Raw genomic sequence first — 24,804 nt, forward strand, 5'->3', positions numbered from 1 at the left:
TCCACTTTCAAGGAAATATGAACCTGCACACCCAGGTCTCTGTCGAGCAACACTCCCTAGGACCTTATCATTAAGTGTATAAGTCCTGCTCTGATTTGCTTTTCCAAAATGCAGCTCCTCGCATTTATCTTAATTAAACTCTATCTGCCACTCCTCAGCCCATTGGCGCATCTGATCAAAACCTTGTTATCCTCTATGGTACCCTACTTCACTGTTGAGTACACTTCCATTTTTGGTGACATCTGCAAACTTAATAACCATACATCCTACGTTCACATCCAAATCATTTATGTAAATGACAAAAAGCAGTGGACCCAACACTGATCCTTGTGGCACTCCACTGGTCACAGGCCTCCAGTCTGAAAAACAACTCTCCACCACCACCCTCTGTCTTCTACCTACAAGTGACTTCTGCATCGAAATAGCTAGTTCTCCCTCTATTCCATGTAATCTAACCTTGCTAACCAGTCTAACGTCTTACTGAAGTCCATATAGATCACATCTACTGCTCTGCCCTCATCAACCCTCTTTGTTACTTTCTCAAAAACTCAATCAAGTTTGCGAGAAATGATTTCCCGCGTACAAAGCCATGTTGACTATCCCAAATCAGTCCTTGCCTTTCCAAATACATGTAAATCCAACTCCACAGGCTTCCCTCCAACAACTTGCCCACCACCAATGTCAGGCTCACCAGTCCATAGTTCCCTAGCTTTTCCTTACTACCTTTCTTAAAATAGTGGCACCTCATTAGCCAACCTTCAATCTTCTGGTACACCACTGTGGTTATCGATGATACAAATATCTCAGCAAGGTCCCCAGCAATCACTTTCCTAGCTAAGGTACACCTGATCAGGTCCTGGGGATTTATCCACTTTATGCGTTTTAAGACATCCAGCACCACCTCCTCTGTAATATGGATATTTTTCAAGATGTTGCTACTTATTTCCTCACATTCTCTGTCTCCCATATCCTTCTCTACAGTAAATGCTGATGCAAAATATTTGTTCAGTATCTCTCCCATCTCCTGCGGCTCCATATATAGATGGCCTCGCTGATTTTTAAGGGGCTCTGTTCTCTCATCAATTACTCTTTTGTCCCTAATGTGTTTGTAGAATCCCCCTGGATACTCCTTAACCTTATTTGCCAAAGCTATTTCATGTCCCCTTTTTGAAAATGTACAAGTTTCTGCAGTACAATTTTATACAGGCCACAATTTCATAATATAAGCTGGTCAACTACTGAAGGTAAATCATAATTATCATATGAGAATTAAAAACAACTTTGAATCGCTTAAATAGAACATCACTGAGTTGCCTTATGAAACAAAGGCTTTCGGATGCACTGAGAATTAATTTCTCTTAACTGAATTGTCAGTAACTAAGGCAGAAAGATTTAAGGTGATTGGGTAAACAGTTTGAAGCAGTTTAAAAACTTTTTTTTAAACAGAATGTGTAATGATTTGCTATGCACTGCCTAAAAGGCTTGTAGAAGAGGTTTTAATAATAACTTCTGAAGGATAATTGCATTAATGTATGAGGGGAAATTTTTTCAGGGTTATGGGAAAGCACACAGTGGGATTGATAATCTAAACGGACTCTCCCTGTGTTGCACCATTTTGCATGCGCAATCATGTAGTATCTTACAAATAATCACTGAGGTGATGACAAAATTCAGCTGTTTTAATTTGCAGTTTAGGGTGTAGGTTTGCTCGCTGAGCTGTAGGTTTGATATCCAGACCTGGCCAGGTAATGAAACGTCTGGATATCAAACCTACAGCTCAGCGAGCAAACCTACACCCTAAACCTCAACCTGAGCTACAAACCTTTACAAACCTTGCATTAATCTGCAGTGTTTGCTTGTTTAGGGAATGAATTATGAGCCTTTGTTTACGAAGTAAGCTGGATTTATGCTGTTAGTTGCAGACCGAAATTATATTATGAACTTAAAAGAACTGTAACTTCACAATGCACCAGTGTGATTCTGGTAGGAACAGAAATCTAAGCATGCATAAATTTTCATACTTGGTCTAATTAAAATTTGAGAAACAGTCACTAACACAAATCTATTTTTGCAAACTTAGTTTGTCAGTAAAGACATTATTTTGAACATTTTTTTTCTCTTTATGGATTCATGAGATGAGGGCATCACTGGCTAGGCCACCATTTATTACCCATCCTTAAGTGTCCAGACAGCAGTGAAGAGTCAACCACATTGCTGTGGGTCTGGAGTCACGTGTAGGCCAGACCAGGTAAAGATGGCAATTTCCTTCCCTAAAGGACATTAGTGAACCAGATATTTTTTCTGACAATCGACAATGGATTCATGGTCACCATGAATTTTAATTCCAGATATTCTTTTTGACTGAATTCAAAGTCCACCGACTGCCATAGCAGGATTCGAACCTGAGTCCCCAGAACATTATCCGGTTCTAGAACATAGAACAGTACAGTGCAGTACAGGCCCTTTGTCCCTCAATATTGCGCCGAACTGTGGAACCGATCTGAAGCCCATCTAACCTATACTATTCCATTATCATCTATGTGTTTATCCAATGACCAATTAAACACCCTTAAATTGGTGAATCTATGACTGTTGCAGGCATGGCTTTCGACGCCCTTACTACTTTCCGAGTAAAGAACCTACCTCTGACGTCTGTCCTATATCTATCATCCCTCAGTTTAAAGCTATGTCCCCTCATGCTAGCCATCACCATCCGAGGAAAAAGGCTCTCACTGTCCACCCTATCTAACCCTCTGATCATCATGTAGGTTTCTACTAAGTCAACTCTTAACCTTCTTCTCTCTAGCGAAAACAGCCTCACGTCTCTCAGCCTTTCCTCATAAGACCTTCCCTCCATACCAGACAACATCCTGGTAAATCTCCGCTGCATCCTTTCTAATGCTTCCACATTCTTCCTATAATGCGGCGACCAGAACTGTACGCAATATTCCAAGTGCAGCTGCACCAGAGTTTTGTACAGCTGCAATGTGATCTCATGGCTCTGAAACTCGATCCCTCCACCAATAAAAGCTAACACATTGTACGCCTTCTTAACAACTCTATCAACCTGGGTGGCAACATTCAGGGATTTATGCACATAGACACTGAGATCTCTCTGCTCATCTACACTACCAAGAATCTAACCATTAGCCCAGTATTCAGTATTCCTGTTACTACTTCCAAAGTGAATCACCTCTCAGTTTTCCATATAAAATGCAATTTGCCACCTCTCAGCCCAGCTCTGCAGCTTATCTATGTCCCTCTGTAACCTGCAACATCCTTTAGCATTGTCCACAACTCTACCGACCTTAGTGTCATCTGCAAATTTACTAACCCATCCTTCTACACTCTCATCCCAGGTCATTTATAAAAATGACAAACAGCAGTGGCCTCAAAACAGATCCTTGTGGTACACCACTAGGAACCGAACTCCAGGATGAACATATCCCATCAACCACCACTCCGTCTTCTTTCAGCCAGTCAATTTCTGATCCAAATCGCTAAGTCACCCTCAATCCCATGCCTCCATATCTTGTGCAATAGCCTACTATGGGGAACCCTATCAAACGCTTTACTGAAATCCATATACACATCAACCACTTTACCCTCATCCATCTGTTTGGTCACCTTCTCAAAGAACTCAATAAGGTTTGTGAGGCATGACCAACCTTTCACAAACCCGTGCTGACTATTCCTAATCAAATTATTCCTTTCAAGATGATCATAATTCTTATCTCTTATAATCCTTTCCAACACTTTACCCAAAACTGACATAAGGTTCACTGGTTTATAATTAACAAGATTATCTCTACTCCCTCTTCTTGAACAAGGGGGCAACATTTGCCATCCTCCAGTCTTCTGGCACTATTCCTGTAGACAATGATGACATTAAGATCAAATCCAAAGGCTCTGCAATCTCCTCCCTAGCTTCCCAGAGAATTCTAGGATAAATCCCATCCGGCCCAGGGGACTTACCTATTTTCACACTTTCCAAAATTGCTAACACCTCCTCCTTGTGAACCATAATCCGATCTAGTCTAATAGCCTGTATCTCAGTATTCTCCTTGACAATATTGTCTTTTTCCTGCATGAATACTGACAAATAATATCCATTTAGCACCTCTCCTTCGGACTCCAGGCACAACTTCCCACTACTGTCCTTGACTGGCCCTAGTCTTACTCTAGTCATTCTTTTATTCCTGATATACCTATAGAAAGCTTTATGGTTTTCCTTGATCCTACCTGCCAAAGACTTCCCATGCTCCCTCCTGGCTCTTCTTAGCTCTCTCTTTAGGTCCTTCCCAGCTAACTTGTAACTCTCAAGCGCCCTAACTGAGCCTTCATGTCTCATCTTTACTTAAGCCTCCTTATGCCTCTAGACAAGAGCTTCAACTTCTTTAGTAAACCCCAGCTCCCTTGCTCAACTACTTCTACCCTGCCTGACAGGTACATACTTATCAAGGACACACAGTAGCTGTTCCTTGAATAAGCTCCACATTTCAATTATGCCCAACCCCTGCAATTTCCTTTCCCATCCTATGCATCCTAAATCTTACCTAGTCGCATCATAATTGCCTTTCCCCCAGCTACAGCTCTTGCCCTGTGGCATATGCCTGTCCCTTTCCACCACTAAAGTAAACTTAACGGAATCGTGGTCATTATCACCAAAGTGCTCACCTACCTCCAAATCCAACACCTGACCTGGTTCAATACCCAGTACCAAATCCAATGTGGCCTCGCCTCTTGCTGGCCTATCTACATACTGTGTCAGGAAACCCTGCTGCACACACTAGACAAAAACTGACTCACCTAAGGTACTCAAACTATAGCATTTCCAGTTAATATTCGGAAAGTTAAAGTCCCGCATAACAACTATCCTGTTATTTTCACTCCTATCCAGAATCATCTTTGCAATCCTTTTCTCTATACCTCTGGAGCTTTTCGGCGTTGTATAGAAAACTCCGAACAGGGTGATCTCTCCTTTCCTGTTTCTAACCTCAGCCCATACTACCTTAGTAGACGCGTCTTCATCAAATGTCCTTACTGCCACCATAATACTGTCCTTAACTAACAATGCCACACCTCCTCCTCTTTTACCACCTTCCCTGTTCTTACGGAAACATCTACACCCCGGAACGTGCAACATCCATTCTTGTCCCTGCTCTATCCATGTCTCTGAAATGGCCACAACATCGAACACATTGCTGCAAGCTCACCGACCTTATTCTGGATGCTCCTGGCTTTGAAGTAGACGCACTTCAAGCCACCTTTCTGCCTACTGATACATTCCTCCGACCTTGAAACCTTATTCATGACCTGACCACTCTCAGCCTCCTGAACACTGCAGCTACAATTTCGGTTCCTAACATCCTGTTAAATTAGTTTAAATCCTTCCGAAGAGCATTAGCAACATCCCCCCCACCCCATCATAAAGAATATTGGAACCCTTCTGGTTCAGGTGGAGACCATCCTGTTTGCAGAGGTCCCACCTACCACAGAATGAGCCCCAATTACCCAGGTATCTGAATCCCTCCCTCCTGCACCTTCCCTATAGCCATGTGTTCAACCGCTCTCTCTCTCCCTATTCCTTACCTTATTAGCACACGGCAAGGGTAACAAATCAGAGATAGCAACTTTGCTTGTTCTAGCTCTAACGAGTCTGAAAGAAGTTACAGGGAGGTAATCACACCTCAGGGACAGGAAGGAGGTAGATGATGTCCAGTCAAAGGATGGAAAGGGAATAGGCAGACAGTGCAGGGATCGTCTTTGGCTATTACCTCAATAACAAGTATATTGTTTTGAATACTGTTGTGGGTGGGTGGGGGGGGGGGGGGGGGGGGCAACCTACCAGTGGGTACAGGTGTCTGTCCCTGTTGGTTAGAAGGGAAGTAGGAAGAGGAGTAGAACATTAGTTTTTGGGACTCCATAGGTAGGGGGTCAGACAGGAGATTCTGTGGGAATGAGAAAGACTCGTGATTGGGGTGTTGCGTCCCAGGTGCCAGTGTCTGTGATGTCTAAGATCGTGGTTTCGGGATCCTCAAGGGGGAAGGGGAGCAGCCCCAAGTCCACCAACGACATAGATAGGAAAAGGGATGGGGTTGTAAGGCAGAAATTCAAGGAGCTAGGGTGATGTCTACATTAACAATCCAATGATAATGCCAGTAGACCACCACGTTCCCATAAGACTAGGACAGATGAAAGAGAACATAATTTATACTTATATGACATCACGGCATCCTAAAGCACTTTAAAAGCAATGATAGACTTATCTGAGTGTGTTCACTGTTGCAATATAGAAAACTTCAGCTGATCAGTATTTAATTTTAATTTTAAGTTTAATTTGTTGCTGATATGGTGATATGTTGGTTGAGGGATAAAAATTGGCTTGAACACAAGGAGTACTCCAATATTCTCTTCTGAATAATGGCTTGGGACCCTTCATTATCACCAAAATCAGGAAAGGGGCCAGAGTATAACATCTGAAAGATGGCACCTCTCCATTAGGACTGAACAGAGGTGTCGGCTAGATTATGTCCTCAAGACTTTCAGATACGAAGCTCAAACTTCTTAGAGTATTAGCACTGAGCCAAGGCTAAAAGCGGATTGCTATCAGGTATATAAATCAGCTGACCACAGACATTTATCATTATAGTTTGACAACTGAGTGTTCTGACCCATTCCTAGAGACTAGTGGAGTTAAACAAGGCTAGTTATTAGCATTAATCCTCTTCAGTGTGATATACTGCACCATGCTCTCAGACATTGACCAGGATGGCATCAAAATCAGACTTCACTTTGAGGGAAACTGCTCATTTTGAGATAATATCTGGCAAAAACCAAGGTATCAAAGACACACCTTATGATTTCCTATTCGCTGATGACTCTGCACTAGTTTTTAGTTTAGAGCTAGACATGAAATGTAGTACAAACCCGCTCTTACTGCACATGATAACTTTAGTGTTTATGGTCAGCTTGAAGAAAACTATCCTGCTATAAGCCTAAAGTTTTGGTCCACGACCAGAACTGACAGTAGCGGATGAATTCACTAATCTCGGCAACACACTCTCTTGAGCCATCTGTATTGAAAATGAGTCACAGGCAATTACCAAAGCAAGGAGAGTCTTCAGCAAGAGCTCAAACATCAGTCTAACAATCAAGAGAAGTATATCCACCTACCAACAAAGTCTATACAGCAATAATCCATCAACATTGCTGCCCTGCAAGACTTAGAAGCAAGTTCAGAGTACTTTGGTGCAGAGGGATGTAGGTGTGTATGAATTGCAGAAAACTAGTGGGTACAGCAAATAAAAGGAGAGCAAATAGAATTTTAGCATTTACTGCTGATTGAATAGTGTATACAAGTAGGGAAGTGTTGCTGCAACTGTACAAAGTAATAGTGAAACCGCACCTGCATACAATTTTTGTCCATTTATTTGAGGAGGCATGTAGTTGCACTGCAGGCAGTTCAGGGGAGCTTCACTGGATTGATTCTGGAGGTCAGAAGTTTGTCTAATGAAGAGAGACTAAGCAGTTTAGACCCATAACCTCTGGAGTTCAGAAGAATGAGAGAAGATCTAAACTTGGTTCAAAAGATGCTAAAGGTGACGCAGAAAATATGTTTCCTCATTTAGGGCAATTTAGAATGAAAAGTCATAGTTTTGGGATAAGGGGTAGCTAAAACAGTGGTTAGGAACAATTACTTCTGTCAAAGGGTCATGAATCTGTGGAATTCACTACTCTAAACTATGGAGGATGCGAGGACACTGAGTAAATTTGAGGAGATGGACAGACTTTTAATGAGTAATGGGTTGAAGGGTGATGAAGAGTGGGAGAAAGTGAGGACTGCAGATGCTGGAAATCAGTTGAAAAGTGTGGTGCTGGAAAAGCACAGCTGGTCAGGCAGCATCCAAGGAGCAGGAGACATTTCATGTATAAACCCTTCATCAGCAATGTAGGGGGAGGGAAGGAGGCTGTGGGATAAATAGGAGGGGAGGGGGTAAGCTGGAAGGTGATGGAGAGTGGACAGAAAAGTATATTTGAGGCTGAGATGAGATGAGCCATGATCATATTAAATGGCAGAGCAAGCTTGAGGGGCTGAATTGCCAACTCCTGCTCCTAGTTCTTATGTTCTTAGACTATGTATTAGTGTCATCCCAAGAAGCTCAATTACTTTCATTTTGATATCTTTGGAAGCTTTTGGCAATCAGGTTACAGGATAAAATACCAGATACCGAGCTGCTCACTTGATCTTGCATGTCAACCACTGATACCATATTAGTACAGGTGCCAGAATGACTGCCATTTACTTACCAAAGTAAATCTCCTGTGGAGAACCGGAGTCTGGAAGGTGTTCCCACAGTGATCTAAGAACGCACTCTGAAAGCACAGAATGCTTCACTCAAGAGCTTTGGGTTTAATTTCGAGTCCTGAAAAAGCTCGCCCAGGTCATTGCACCTTGGTCAATTAGTAAACTAAACAATGCATCCTTCCCTCTACCACCATTGGAAGAAAGTATAAATCAGAGACAGAGCAAAAAAAATGCAAGGAGAAGAAATTCCAAGTCTTCAATTCATTTCAAACTCAATACGCTGAGGTAGCCTGTGCAAAGAACTTGGCCTTTGTATTCACAGATATTTCTACAAAAATGATTAAACATCCTAGACAGTGAACATGGTCACATTTGCCTCAAAGTACAAACAAGATAGGAAGGAAAAGTTCTGAGGAAGGGTCACTGGACCTGAAACGTCAACTCTGATTTCTCTCCACAGATGCTGCCAGATCTGCTGAGCTTTTTGAGAAATTTTTCTTTTTGGTACAAATAATGTAGGTATTGTGAGAGCATACTGTAGGGATACACAAAGTGTATCTCACAGGAAATAAATCATATCCAAACGGACTTAACTCATTTGCTATTTTTCCGATTGAGTTCTGATATACTGCACTAAGTACATTCAATGATAACAATAAGTGCAGCATCAGTGCTAACACCCAAGACATCAAATGAGAACATTCATTATGCATAAGCAGCTGTGAAGTTATAATGAACTGACGTAATGCTCAGGAGGCATCAGAAATTATATATCCATAGTTATCTTCTCTGAAATTTGTACCTGAACAAAAAGCAGACCAACACTTGATATTTACAAATCATAGCCAAGGATTTTAATGCACATCTTAAGGTAGCTGTGCTCTGAACATAAAATAAGAAGTGTTGCTCAAAGATTCAGAAATTACAAAAGGTAAATAAAGAGTGCATCAAGAATTCTATAATTGGACTCATTACAATGTTAAATTAACACAGACACTTTGGGAATTTATTTGGCAGCTAATCCCTAACAATTAAATAACAGGTTGGTGCTCGTGATACTACTTTCTAGAATCCAAAGAATCCCTAGAGTGTGGATTGTACACCACCTCCAACCAGCTTTTGATACTTTTAGCACATTCAAATTATATCATACCTACTTTTTGGTTTGTCTTCTATTATAATCTGCATTTACAAATTAATTCCCGTTTGTCTTATCATCTATTTTCATTATAATATTCTTTAATAGTCTTGTATGGTAAGGGTTTCAGGAATATGCCAAAGAAAGAACGCTCATTTTTCACATCGCAGAAATGGTAGTGGGCCATTCAGCCCACTGTTTTACTGCTTTCACATCATAACTGATCTGTATTCCAACTCCAATTACTTGCTTTTGATCCATAATCTTTGATATCCTTACCTTTCAAAATTTTCTCTGCCTTGAAAGTTTTAAATTGATTCAGTAGCCACAGACTTTTTGGAGAAAGATCCTGATTTCAACCACACCGCGTACATAAATTGTTTCTTGATTTCATGCCTAAAACGTTAAGCTTTAATTTTCAGATTGTGTCCCATGCTCCAAATTTCGCCCATTAGGTGTGATTGCTAACCTGCATCTACTCTGTCAAACTCCTTTATCATTTCAAACACTTCAATTTGATCATCCCTCAACCTTCTAAACGCAGGAAGGTACAAATCAAATGCATGAATCTGCCTTCAATGTAACCAATGAAGAAATGACTACATTCTGGTGAATCTTCACAATGCCCCTTTCCAAATCCAAAAAAATCCTTCCCAAGATTTAGTGTCCAAAACTGACAATTGTACTCCAGGTGATATATGACCAAATAGAAATAGAACATGCTTTAAATACTCAGCAAAACTGACTGGATCTATAGAGAGAGAAACCATCAATCACTGAGTGAGGGCACTGTGGTTTCGTTGATTAAAGCGCCAGTATAGTAACTAGAGATCCTGGGTTCAAGTCTCGGTGATGTCTGGATTGTTATCTCACACATTAGGGTTTAAAATACCATCAATCATGGCGAGTGTACACAATTCTGGTGCAAACTTCAGTCTTGGGGAAATGCTGAAATCTTTATTATAGATGTACAGCACTTAGAAAATCTTAATGCCAATCAAGCAGTCAACTTGGTTTTATGAAAGGGAAATCATACTTGACTAACTCCTTGGAAATGTTTGAGGAAGTAACAAGCAAAGTGGATAAAGAGAAATCTTTAAATTTGCAGTACTTACATTTCCAGAAGAAGTTTGACAAGGTGTCACGTCAGAGGTTACTATGCAAAATAGGAGTTCCTGATGTGGGGGTTCCCATCATAACACTTGGGTAACCAACATGACACAAAAAGTAGGCAAAATGGGTCATTTACAGATTGGCACAGCACAAGTGGTATGCAATAAAGATCAGTACTGAGGCCTCAACTATCAACAAGGTATGTGAATGACTTGGATGATGGGAAACAAGTGTAATACTGCAAAATAACTGATAACACAAAGACAGATGACAGAACAAGAAGGTGACATAAGGAGTTTGCAAAGGAGGTTAAACGAGTGGGTATAAACTTGGTATATAAAGTGCAATAGAGGGATTTATCTACTTTGGCAGGAATGGAAAAGCATATTGCAGGGCAGTTTGAGGGATCTGAGTGTCCTGGTACATGAAACACGTATTAGTGTACAGGTAAAGTAGATGGAACATTGTACTTCATTGTAAGGTAAATGTAATATAATGTAGGGCTGGTGTGCTACTGGTAAGACTACATCTGATACACAATGCACTGCTTTGATTTCCTTATTTAAGGATATGAGTATGTTAGAAGCATTTTACAGGAGGTTGATGTGATTAATATTTGGATTACACTGTTGGAGGCATGTGGAGGAGGGTACCAAGTGGTCTGCTCATTCATAGAGCAAGTGCAGACATGACAGGCTGAATGGCCACTCTCTGGGCCGGAATAATTTTCTGAATCATTGTCTCTCTCTGTACAAATGTTGCCAGATCTGCTGAATATTTCCACCATCCACATTCCGCAATCTTTTGTTTTTGCACAAGGCGTGTCTAAGGTCCTTTCTAGCTGTAACATTGTTTCCTTCCCTTTATGCTCTAATCAGCTTGAGGTAAAGGCCAATAATCCATTTATTACGTACTGTATTATAAATTAGCTTTCATGATGTGCGTATTTGGACAACTAGATTGTTTAGCTTTGCCATAACTCATTGAGTATTAGTTTTTAGCATTAATAAAATGGACTTCTTGGCTCCACAGTGGTTGATGTTGCATATAATTATCATATATGAATAAACAAATTAGGCTATTCAGCACCTTGATAGATAAAGGCAAAGATAGATAAGTTTTTGAACAGTAAGAGAATTAAGGGTTATGGTGAGCAGGCAATTCAGCAGAGTTGAATCTACAAGATGATCAGCCATGATCTTATTAAATGGTGGAGCGGGCTGAATGGGTCAGATGACTTACTCCTGCTCCTATTTCTTATCCCCACTATTTAATAAAATCATGGTTGCTCTGACATCTTCAATCCAAAATCTCACCCATCCCAATAACATTTCACCCCCTGCTTAAAAATAAACTCTACCTCTTCCTTAAAATAAAAAAAATACTCAGAGCTGCTGCTTCATTCACCGCTTGGAAGAGAATACCAAAGAATCTCAACCCTCTGGGGGGGGAAAAAAAAATCACCTGATCTCTGCTTTAAATGGACAACCCTTTTTTAAAGAGGAACCCCTAATTCAAGATTCTTGAGGGGATTCATTCTCTCCACATCTTTCCTTAATAAGGCCCCTCAGGATATTGTGTGTTCAAACAAGCTGTTTTTAACTCTTCTGCATTCCAGAAAGATACAAGCCAAACCTGTCCAACCTTTCCTTATAAGATAACACACTTGTTCAAGGTATCACATTGGGAAATCCTCTCTGAATCACCTCCAAAAGGATTTAAATATCATATTGTGCACAATCCTCCAGGTACAGTCTCAACAGTGCCCTGTATAACTCAAGCAGAACTGCCCTATTTTGTATTCAATGCCCTGGTGATAAGCAATAACATTCCATTCGCTTCCCTAATCACGTGCTCCATACACACATCACACAAAAAGTTTTGACCATTTACTTTGTCTGTCCACATCTCTTTGCATCTTCCTTCCCCTTTCTACACAACCTCCTGTGCATCCTGACTTTATAATTTAAATATACAATTCTCAGTTCTCTCACCCAAGTAATTAACATCAATGAAGAAAATTGGAGGACTCAGCACTGAATTGTGATCACATCCCATCAATGAAAATGTTTCTTTTATTCCTACTCACTGTTTCCTACCCACAAAGTTACACTTAATATTGTAAAATGCAGGTCATGTAGACAAATGCAGTTGCCTTTCAACTTCAACGAATGACTGGCAAACTGACGCTGGAATATTTGATTTAGAGAACTGTTGACTTGTGCATGGAAAATGTCCCTGAAATTTGAATAATGTTGGCAGATGTTAACATACATCTGGAACAAGCAAATGGCACTTCAACTTAATGTAACACCCAGATCATGACACCTTCAAGAACACAGCATTACAATGTCAGCATGGATCCTGAGCTCAGCCCTAAATCTGCAACCTTCAAACTCAGAGATGGCAGTGTTACCAACACAGCCAAGCTGACATTCAGCAAAATGATAAGAGTCGATTCATTTTAAGTTGAAAAAGATCTTGCAATATTTACTCCGATTGGAATCCCACTTCATTTTATATTATTTATCATAAGAGACAGAAGAAATAAGCCACATGACTCCTCAGGCCTGTTCTGAAGTCCTCACTTCACTGCTGGCATATCCATAGTTACTAATATGGGTCAAAACAGCTCTGTAATACTCAAGTACTGGTGCAAATTTTTTGAATGACTTTTTAAAAGTTAAAATTATGGGATCGACTATTACTTGGAGACTACTTTTGAGGAGCTGAAATTCATGCCTGGCTAAACTCATACCATATCATTAGCAGATGTCCAATTGATCTCTAAACAAATAAAGAAAAAAAAGCAACAAGTCATGGTAATTCTGAAAACCCAGAGTGGAGTACAACAGCTGGCACACTGGCTCATGAATATCAACCTGTTAAGTATGAAGAACTAGGGTCGACTTTTAAATGAGATATATGGAAAATTCTAGACTTTTTAGCCAAAAATAGGGGGTCAACTTTTAAATGCAATTGATTATTACTCCAGTACATATGGTAATTCCTTTAAATTTAATAGCCCAATCTTGCATGCAAACACACAAAATAGGAGAGAAGTGGACCATTCAGCGTCTCGAGCCTGCTCAATAAGATCATGGTTGATCTGCTTGTGTTTTGAATTCCATATTCCCATCTACATTTAATATCATTGATTCACCCAGCTTACCAAGAATCTATCCACCTGCCTCGGTGGGGGGCAGCATGGTGGCTCAGCGGTTAGCATGGCTGCCTCACAGCACCAGGAACCTGGGTTCGATTCCAGTCTCAGGTGACTGTCTGTGTGGAGTTTGCACATTCTCCTCGTGTCTGCGTGGGTTTCCTCTGGGTGCTCTAGTTTTCTCCCACAGTCCAAAGATGTGCAGGTCAGTTGAATTGGCCATGCTAAATTGCCCATAGTGTTCAGGGATGTGTAGGTTAGGTGTATTAGTCAGGGGTAAATATAGAACAACAGGGGAATGGGTCTGTGTGGACTTGCTGAAGGGTCTGTTTCCACACTATAGGGATTCTATAAAAAAGTTCAAATCTATAAATTCTATATTAAAAAAAAAATCCAATCATCTTGCCTCCACCATCTTCTGAGGAACTGGTTCCAAATTGACACAACCCCCAGCAAAAGAATTCTTATCTCTGTCCTAAAAAGGAATCCCCCAACATTTGAACGTGCCCTTAGACCTGGAGTCATCTACAAGAGCAAATATCTTTTCCACGTCCATCTCATCGTGACCATTCAAGAGCTTAGTCACTTTAACCAGGTCATTCTCATGTTTCTAAACTTCACTGGATTATGCCTGAAGCGTTGATTCTACTGCTCTTCGGATGCTGCTTGACCAGCTATGCTTTTCCAGCTCTTCAGTGGAAACAAGCCCATTTTGTCTAACCAATCCTGATAAAACAACCTGTATGTTCCAAGTACCCATCCAGTAAATCCCCTTTGATCTGCCTTCAACGCATTAATATTCTTCATTAAATAAGAAGAACAAAGCTGCACACAGTAATCAAGATCAATTTTGTTAATACCCTGTGAAATTGAAAAATAACACCCTGATTGTTTTGTTCAATTTCTCTCTTAATGAAGGACAGCATTCTGTTAGTCTGCTTGATTGTATGCTATGCCTGTTTAGTAATTTTGCGTGACTCATGCATCAAAGCACCTAAACATCTTTGCATCTCAAATTTGTACAGATGTCCTGAGTTTAATTCATGCTCTACTTTCTCAATCTTGCTGCTGAAAGTGCAGAACTTCTCATGTTCCCACATTATATTCCAATTTACTCACTCATTCATCACATCTATATCCTTCAGTAAACATGTTTTATTCACAACATATTTTTCTCCCTATGCAGGTGTTAGCTGTGAACTTAGCTAACATGCCTTTATTGTCCCTTAACTATGTTACTGATATAAATCCAAAAGCCTCAGGAAAGCCCTTTGTGGAACTTGGGTGAAATGGCCATGCTAATGTCTGACAATCAGACAAAGACCCATATATTGTGTTTCCTACCAGTCAGCTAATCTTCTATCCATACTCCTATGTGCTTTAATTTTCTGCAACAACCTTTAACATGGTACCTTTTCATCTTTTGCCCTAGTTAGCAACACAGTTGACAAGAACACTTGTGGATCCATTTTTGAAAATCAGAGAAGATTTGGTGTACTGAAATTAAACGTTTACATCAACATAGTGTAAATGCAGTATTTCCTCAAGAAATTATCCACGCACCTGCATTTAGATGGCAGTCTTTAACTTGAAATTGAAGCTCATTTTCATTGGGGATGTCTTTCCAAGTGGCAAGAAAGACCTGGCGCTCTAGAAAAGGGACAGAAAGTAACAGATGAAAATTTAATATTCAGCAGCACCAAGTACAACTTCAAAATTAACAGAAAAGTTTACATTTATTCTTGGATTTAAAGTGAAGGAGAGCCATGTTGGAGAAGTGACAAAGATTATTTTCATTTTTAATATGCAAGGCTTGAAATAAACATCCCTGCTATAGAGCTGTAAAAGAAAGTTTTGTCCAAATCTGCCAACAGTGTGGGATCAAACCCAGTTTTAGAGGAGCTGTCTATTTTTTGGTACATGGCATTCTAATGAGGTCAGACAGAGAAACTGGTGTCGGCTTTTGAGTGAAAATAAAAACATGCTGGAGATCACAGCGGGTCAGGCAGCATCCATGGAGAGAGAGCAAGCCAATGTTTCAAGTCTAGATGACTCTTCATCAACTCATGTTGGATTTTCTTTCACCGTACAATGTCATCCACAAAGAAATCAAGCAAGATACTCCAAAAATTCTTATTTCTCATGTTTAAGAGGAACTTCTTGCTAAGGAAGCTTGATTCACTCTGATTCAATTAAAAAATGTGGTATATAATATTACTATGCAACTCACTTCCCCTATCCTTAAGTTAAAACTAAACCTTGTTTCAATTCTTCTTAAACAGTCAGATTTAATTAGAAGTACATCCCTGAAGTATTTTTCTGTTAAACCCTGTGGACAGGCATAACCTTTAGAAACTAGATCTTGAAAGGTCATTAAGTTTGATGAATGAGGAAACTGAATTAACACAATTAAAAATGAAGCATGTGAAACATCACTTCTAACAATTAAACTGCTCCTGGTTTCTGGATTTTTTTAAACAACATTTTCAGATAACATTCCACTGGAACAGGTGGGATATGAACCCAGGCCATCTGGCCCAGAGGAAAGGACATCACCATTGCCCATTCCTGGTTTCTACAATATCAGCAATCACTCAGTGATTTAAAAAAATGAAATCAACACAAATAATGGCAAACTTAAATGGGCACTGATGCTAATCAAAGCTTAGTACAGATTGGTCTTCAAACAGTTTCCAGATGGCAAGTATCTCTGAATGACAGATCGTTATAACAGTTTAATTTGTTATTGTGGAACGGTCAACAAAATTTTCTCTCCAACTATATTTTATGCACCCCAGCGAGGTGAGTGCATTAACAAGTATAGAACAAAGGTTCAACCTCAGCTGGAGTTGCCTAGTTCAGGGCACCACACTTTCAGAAAATTATGAAGATATTGGGGACAGTGCAGAAAAGATTTGTGTGATGGTTCCAGGGATGACCAACTTCAATTATTTCAACTTAGTGGATATGTTGGTACTATTTTCCTTGACGAGGAGAGATTAAGAGGAGACTTGGTAGAGATTTAAGAGGGGTCTGAAGAGAGTAGATAGGGAAAGATATTTCCATTGGTGAAATGACAACAGTTCACAGACTTGCAAAAGTAAGAAGTAACATTTCACACAGCCATAAGTCATTCTGATCCCAAGTGCAGTGGAGGCAGGTTCCATTGAAGCATTTGAAAGGAAACGGTTAGCTAAAAGGAACAATGTGCAAGGTTACATGGAGAAGTTGGGAGAATGGCATCAGGCGAATTGCCCCTTCAGATAGCCAGCACAGACACACAAGCTGAGTAGCTTCCCTCTGCGTCCTAAACATGCTGTGATTCTGAGTAGAGTGGGAAGTTGATAAAGATATTAAATATTACTTTGTTCTATATTGTATTCCTAATACGGAGGAAGATTTGTTGGAGAACCATCGTTATGTTGCACTGAAAGGAACATTCTGGTATTGAGCTGGAAAGTGAGAGAAACAGATTTTCATTGACAGCTTGTCAGGAAACATACATGAGTGAAATGTCAGGAGAATTGATAAGACCAATATTAAGATTAATTGCTCAGGGAACCATTAAATAGATATAGTTGGGTTGCAATATCCTTCTAACTATGGTGCATTAATTGTCTAATAAAGCAGGTAAATGTCATTGCATCAATGGATGCACTTACAAAGCTACAGAAATATTCTGGTCATGAATTTATCAGCCCTTAAACTGGATTAAAAGTGATCAGTGGCTTAAGTGTAAAGTTAAACCAAATTTGACACTTAGAGGTCTCTACCAATAATAAAAGACCACCAGGAACTATGGTCGATCAACAGTACTCAGTAATTCTAAGGTGTAGAGGTTTTACTCAAATGATTGATACTCAGATTTCTGAAGCTCAAGAGTACTGAATGAATTCAGGAAGCTTCTTGCAAAATCTGCTCCTTTGTAAAGACATCATTTTTTTTTGAGAAAACAAACAAGAGGTTTGCAAAGCTTTTATGTGCTTAAAAACCTGAAACAACAAATGCTAATCCTGTTAAATATTTGAGCTACATGAATCATTGTTACTCTTCCCTTCTGCAAAAACTTTATGATGGAGTCAGTTCTTTGAACCAAGTTATTTTGAAGTTTTATTTACAACTTTCATATGGGATGTACGGTTGACAGCGTCAAGTGTTCATTGTCCTTCCCTAGTTGCCCTCGAGAAAGTGGTGGTGAACTGCTGCAGTCCGTGTGGTGTAGATTAATGCTGCAGTCCATATGGTGCAGATTTATGCTGCAGTCCATGTGGTATAGCTTCAGTAATTCCTGTTTAATAGTGCAATATTTTAATTTGTTGAACTTTAATCCTGGTCAGTTAATGGGACTTGAATTCTCATTGGCATCATGAGTCCAATATTAAAGTCTTTTCATGCTGGTTTGACACAGGGACATAAGACTCGATTGAGCCCACCCTCTCCAGCTCCCTAATCCATCCACTTGTTGCCAACTTGCCAATTTGCAACTGCCCCTGCTCCCTTTGACTCCATCTCTCACTGATCCGTGCTCCCTCTAAACTGACCAATCCCTCTCTTGAATTCTCGTTGTATGCAATGGCTTTGGAAATGAGTATCCAGAGCATCTCTGATTGTCAAAGGGTCTTCCCAAGGGTAATTAGGGATGGCCTACAAATGCTGGCCCAGCCAGTGATGCTCACACCCCATGAACAAAAAATAAATGGAGGAAGTGAAATGCTTGTTAAGCAATACTAAGTCCCTAACTTGCTCTTGTAGCTACAGTATTTATACAGCTAGTTCAGTTAAGATCTCTGGTCAATGTTAACCCCAGGGATGCTAAGAAGTTCTAAACTGTCATGCATACAAGCAATAGTAGGACTAAAGAGCACAACTGTTACTAAAAGGCTGATTCTCCTCCACCTCAGAAACTTTAGTAGCATGAAATAGGAACAAAATGCAATCAACATCTAAGAGAAAAGTTTATGACAAAATTTAACGAGTTTTGAGAAGATTTGAAACTCGGATTGAGGTTCTGAATGTAGGTTTGCTCGCTGAGCTGGAAGGTTCATTTTCAGACGTTTCGTCACCATACTAGGTAACATCTTCAGTGAGCCTCCAGATGAAGCACTGGTGGTGTAGCTCTCTTTCTATTTATATATTTGGGTTTCTTTGGGTTGGTGATTTCATTTCCAGAACAAAATTTAAATTTTAATAAGGACTCGCATTTTCACTGACATCTGTAATTTTTTGCTTTTATTTCAGATTTCCAGCAAATCCTTTTCTATATAAATGTTAACGCATTGCTAATTTTTTTGTGTATCGATACCAACTTCCAAAAACCAAATTTAAATCGGACTAGATGTCACCTATAACAATTATTCATAAATGTTGAATGTGAAGGGTATAAATTGTACATCCTGATTAAGGTTTACTGAAAAAGAGCAGATTACTTTCTATCTGAACAAAAGGAAATACACAATAGAAAAACAGTGTCACAGTTTAAGAGTTGCATGGTTATGGGAAGCCAGGCAGATCGTAAACCATCAAATGTGCCGAAGAGCAGTGAAATGAGCTTTGGGAGGTTTTCACAATTTGAATATCTGTCATTACTACCAAACACATCTCAATCCTAGTTGGGCACAGTATGGTTAGAGGTCAAGATCCATTGACTCTGTCCAGGAAACCTCAGCAGAGCAATGGTTGCTGCACCCAGCATGACATTCATCAGTTTCCAAATTATTTTTAAAATTCATTTGTGGGCATTGCCAACCGGCCAGCATTTATTGCCTGTCCCTAGTTGCCCTTGAGAAGCTGGTGGTGAACTGACTTCTTGAATCGCTGCAGTCCATATGCGGTGGGTTGACTTATAATACCATTAGGGAGAGAACGCCAGGATTTTGACCCAATGACAGTGAAGGAACAGCTTTATATTTCTAAGTCAGAATGATGAGTGGCCTGGAAGGGAACTTGCAGGTGGCAATGTTCCCATGTACCTACTGCCCTTGTCCTTCTAGATGAAAGTGGATGTGGTTGTCAGTTCCAGCTGCCCGCTGCAGTGGCCGGTATATTGGGTCCAGTGCCACCCACTGATTCAATCACTAAGCACATCAACCTGGACCCAATATACCGACCACTGCAGCGGGCAGCTGGAACTGACAACCGGAAGCGGCAGATTCAAACCACTACAAATGCCGGAGGAAAGATCACAGAAGCGCTTCACAGGAGGCTCCCAAGCACTGAGGATGTCACCTAGACAGGGGATGAAACGTCTGCAACACAAATTCCCAGCTCAGCGAACAGAACCACAACAATGAGCTAATATATGGCCCTGAAACTATTCTTAAATATTATTATCCTTCGTAGGATAATAATTAATCCATAATTAATCCGCAAATTACTCCATAAATTACTGAGTTTAGATAGGGGAGACAAAATAACCATGTGATTATCCCCCATTCAGGGAATTCCAGGAGGTGTAGTTAAGGTCCATAAGTCCAGGGGAAATGTAGAGTATTAGGGGAAAGGGTCTGGGTGGGCTCGTGGTGGGTGTGGATTTGCTGGGTCGAAGGGCCTGTTTCCACACTGAAGGAATTCTAGCCCTAATTCTAACTTTTATGGATATTTCACAGTCCTGGTCTTAAACCAATGGGAATACTCTCTTTTTCTCTATGCCAGAAGTTGCAACGCCTGCTCCAAAGAACCGAACACAATTTAGACTGGTATTCTTCCATTCGGAGCCCTTATCAATGATGAAGAGCAACATTTATTTTCGAACAAACTTTAAATCAAGGCCAAATCTGCTGTCTCGGGTGGTCACAAACGATCCTATTATACTATCTGAAGTTTGATAGTGCAACTGGCCTCAAAATCCTTGGACTAAAAGGGAAAGTTCAGGAAGATTCCTATTCCAGGTTATCAATTAGGCACTTAGAAAATGGCAAACTGGTTGAAGCTGGGGCAGCTCAGCTATGATGCTACTGTTGTAAAATAGTCGATCACAATGCACCATTTAACCTTAAACACAGAACGGTCAAATGGGGGATGGACCGAAGAGTACCTGGCAACAGTACTCAGAGTCAAAACCTTGAGGAAAGAGACTAAGGAAACTGCCAAAGAAAAGATTGATTATAAATATATAAACGAAAAGGATTCTGAGAACAGAATTCTTGTACTTCAACTGGCAAATTAATTTGTATAATTATGCACAGCCAGCAGGTGGATTAAAGAAAACAAGCAAACAAATCAGCTTGGGGACGAAGGCCTCAGATTTTTGTAAACAGCCATTACTGCCAAGAGGTGCACAGCAGATTCAATGTAATCCTACCTGAGTCACAAATCAGCTTCTGCCTGTTTACAGAATTCATCAGAAAAGTTTTCGTTATTGTTGAGAGTTTCTCAATCTTTTAATGAACATCTCCCAGACATAATTGGAAGACTCAAGCTGATTATAAGGAGCCAATTCAACTCTTGGTGCTTTTAATTAACACAGCCTAACTATCTGAGCAAGAAACATCAGCAACATCTTCATTATAAAGGGAACAACCTTGCAAACCGACCTTTCCAAATAAATACTATTCCAGTGTGTATGAATAAGGAACAAGTACAGAGGCTATACGTGATAATGAAGATTTGTGTAAAAATGCAACATTAGTGTTTCCTTGTTAGTCTATTTAAGGAATTAAAAGATAATGTGACAAATCACAAGGTTACAACAGTGCACCAAGAAAAGACATGACAGCTAACCAGAAACTACAGCTTCCTTTATAATGTCATAATTACAGCGCATTAAGCAGGGAAGGTTGTCATCTTAAAATAGAGCTGAAGTAGAATTGGTTATTTTCTAATACCAAAAAATTAAGAGTCATCAGAGCAGATGCTCTCACACGTTTAACACAAAGATTTCAGATTTAAAAAATAGATTCCCCAGGGATAACATCTTTAAAGAAAAAAGGGAAGCACAAAACTTTAAGGTAATTTTGCAACTAAACTGCCAAGTTCCCATAAAATAGATCCGTGTTACTGCACATCATGTGACTAGGGCAGAGGAAATTGTGTAGATAAATCTGGACATTATCGTCACAATGGCTGGTTTTAGGATCCTGCAAAGAGCTCAGCTGAACAATGTTAGACTTGACTATTAAGGGACGCCACTACTGAAGACTGAAATTTCCTGTTGGAGACAGGAAGTCTTGTTAAAATTGTATTGTTCGAATACATTTGCATTTTTGATTCGGGCATCACAGGCTAGGTCAACATTCAGTGCTTATTCACAGTAGTGAACTGCCTTCTTGAAAAACTGCTGTCCATTGCTGTTGGGACGGCTGTTTCAGGATTTTGACCAAGTGACTCTGAAGGAAAGGCTATATATTTCCAAGTCAAGAGGTTAAAGTTACAGGTTAAACTATATTTTAGAAGACTGAATCATGGATGTTAGATTTGCCTTTTAAAAAGCATGGCTTTGACTCACTATCCTCAGCAAAAGATGGATTTTTAGAAGGAAAATTCCTAACCCTTACTGAATTGCACATTGGAAATGGGTAAGTGCAAGAAATCTAGATGAATGATAAATCCTAGCTGTCTTTTCAGCTGCCATAGTGTAAAAATGGACAGCACAATTAAAGTCATAGAGTCAGAGAGGTGTACAGCACAGAAACAGACCCTTCGGTCCAACCCGTACATGCCGACCAGATATCCCAACCCATTCTAGTCCCACCTGCCAGCACCCGGCCTGTATCCCTCCAAACCCTTCCTCTGTTCAAATACCCATCCAAATGGCTTTTGGATGTTGCAATTGTACCAGCCTCCACCACTTCTTCTGGCAGCTCATTCCATCATTCTGCTCAATGCACCTATCATGTTCAGCTCAGCTATTGTTCAAAGTTCTGGAACATTGCTTTTGACTTTTGTATGAAAAAAAAACACTATTACAGAGCTGCCCCTACAATTTTCACTGATGCTACTTTTCCCTGGGAAGCACAAAGCAAAGTCCAGGTAAATTAAATTCGTAGGAATGTGACTGAAATTCTGATGGGCTGTTCAAAGGTGGATTTTACTTCTTTTGGTTTCCATTGATTTTGAGAAAATTATCAAGTGTTCCACCTAGAACAACTCATCAGGAGCTGGTGCAATGACAGAAGTTGCACAAAATGCGTGGAAGATTACCTTGGAACAGTCAACTTGAGAGTTCACTCTTTCAGAAAAGAAACTTCCCAAACCAGAAAACACCATAAACCGGCAGTTAATCTGTAACACGTCCCCTACTTATAACAGGAAGTGCAAAGGTGGCAGAAACACACATACAAATTAAAATTCTTTTACAGAGGAGGCTAAGAGAAGATTTGATGGAGGTGTTCAAAATCATGAGGGATTTAGGGAGAAGCATGTTCCCATTGGCAGAAGGTTTGAGAACCACAGGACAGTAGGAAAACTCTTTGAATCAGACCTCAGCTGGGAAGCCTAAAGACCTAGATGTCAGGGATCAGTTTTCAAAAGAATAGGAATCTGAAGCACAGATGTCATTCATTGCAAGTAGAAATAGTTGAGCTGTAAAGAGCACATTTCTGGGAAGGCACTGCAGGAAGTTTTTCATGATTTGGAGATTCCGACAGCAACAAGAGGCCAGAAGCAGTGGATTTGGAATCAGTATTTGAATGGATGCTTTGAGAGTCAGTCTGAACACAACACGTGCCGAAGATTACTCAGATTGTTCCTTTCAAAACGATAAAAGCTTGCTAATATAAATTTATGATAGTGTCTGAACAATATCTACTGGTTAGTTCAAGCAACAATCTTACTGAATTACGTTTTGTGACTTCTTTCAATCAGGTAACTTGTTTTCTCTTTCATTTCCAGAATCTTTAGGTTTTGTCAACAGCTGAAAAACCAAAACTCATTGCATTTCCCTTCCTGCAGCGAGAACAGGATTGACTGTCTGCATGCTGTGTGGGGACAGATTGCATGAGCTAATTCAGACTGTTGCTCGCTTCACATCAGTGCACAAGAAGAGCTTGTGAGATTATTTGTGCTCCACTTTGAACAAGGTGCCAGAGCATTTCACCATCAAAAGAAGCCTGGTTTTTATTGAAGATGCAGTTTGAGGCTTAATATTCCTTTCCCAAAAATCAATTCTTCAGTTTGATGAAAACATTTTTAACCACATTGAGAACTAGTACATGCCCTGAATTATTTAAGCAACTGAGGCACTTAAAAATTCTTATTTGTATAAAAATGCAAACTTTGTGCAACATGCCATTTAAAGGAGTAAGTAATACTAATGGGGGCAGTCTGGATTTGGAAACATTGGTTGCAATTCAAGTTAATTCGGTTTGCACATCAAAAACGTCAACTTTAGATTTTTAATCCCATAAAAGCAGAAAACTATGCCAATCACCAATAATATGTACAACATATTTTAATACTTAAGATAACAGAAATTTAAAGGCAAGTATTTTTAATGTCAAGCACATCTTAAAATAATGATCTTTAAATGCAGTTAAGAGTTCCTTTGTAGATTTAAGATAATTTGCATACTGATGCAACAGGAGTACAGAAAAGGTCCAATTTAAAAAAACAAATAATCTGTCTAGACACATTTTGACAACTCTGTGGCCACCTCATCCTAAGGTGGGACTTAAATCCAATCTTTCTAGGCCAAAGCTCAGGACACTACACTTTAAAGACTCTAAACTCTCAGCCAACAGACTACTTGATAATTTGACATTACTTACAATAGCTTATTGCCAAATTTACCAAGCCATTCCTTTTTTTCATTAAACTGAAGCCATATAGTTATGAAATCCTTACCTCTTTAAAAATGACCTAGTAAATAGCAACTGTTGTTCACCAATTAAATGATAAATATCTTTTTCTTTCTAACAATTGGATTGCAATTTGTATAAAGCTACATACTTTGGCAAAATGCTCAATCTAAGTGCCTCTTATTTCAATAAATGTTATAAATAAACATACAAATGAGGAGCAGAAGTGGGTTATTCAGCAACGTTCTCTCTGAGCTGTGGGATTGCTGGGAAGATACATGCATGTGAATCAACATGCCAACACATGACTTCTGCTTCCCAAAGTTGCCACTGTACATGGACCTTGAGG

The 24,804-nt window shown here is 39.8% G+C and overlaps 1 protein-coding gene across 3 annotated transcripts in view; it reads right to left on the reverse strand.

Moving 5' to 3' along the window:
• The window catches only part of LOC122564151 (AP-2 complex subunit beta), a 318,942-nt gene that overhangs the window by 81,250 nt on the left and 212,888 nt on the right, over positions 1 to 24,804 (reverse strand). For all 3 annotated transcript variants that reach the window (XM_087977539.1, XM_087977536.1, XM_087977537.1), the window contains one exon: positions 15,286 to 15,372. In XM_087977539.1, coding sequence (XP_087833665.1) covers positions 15,286 to 15,372 — 87 coding nt within the window. The remainder of the gene's footprint in view (positions 1 to 15,285; positions 15,373 to 24,804) is intronic.

This window comes from Chiloscyllium plagiosum, unplaced genomic scaffold (genome assembly GCF_037043375.1).
Source record: "Chiloscyllium plagiosum isolate Xiang-an unplaced genomic scaffold, Cpla_swu_hap1 HiC_scaffold_31, whole genome shotgun sequence".
NCBI classification, from domain to species: Eukaryota; Metazoa; Chordata; class Chondrichthyes; order Orectolobiformes; family Hemiscylliidae; genus Chiloscyllium; species Chiloscyllium plagiosum.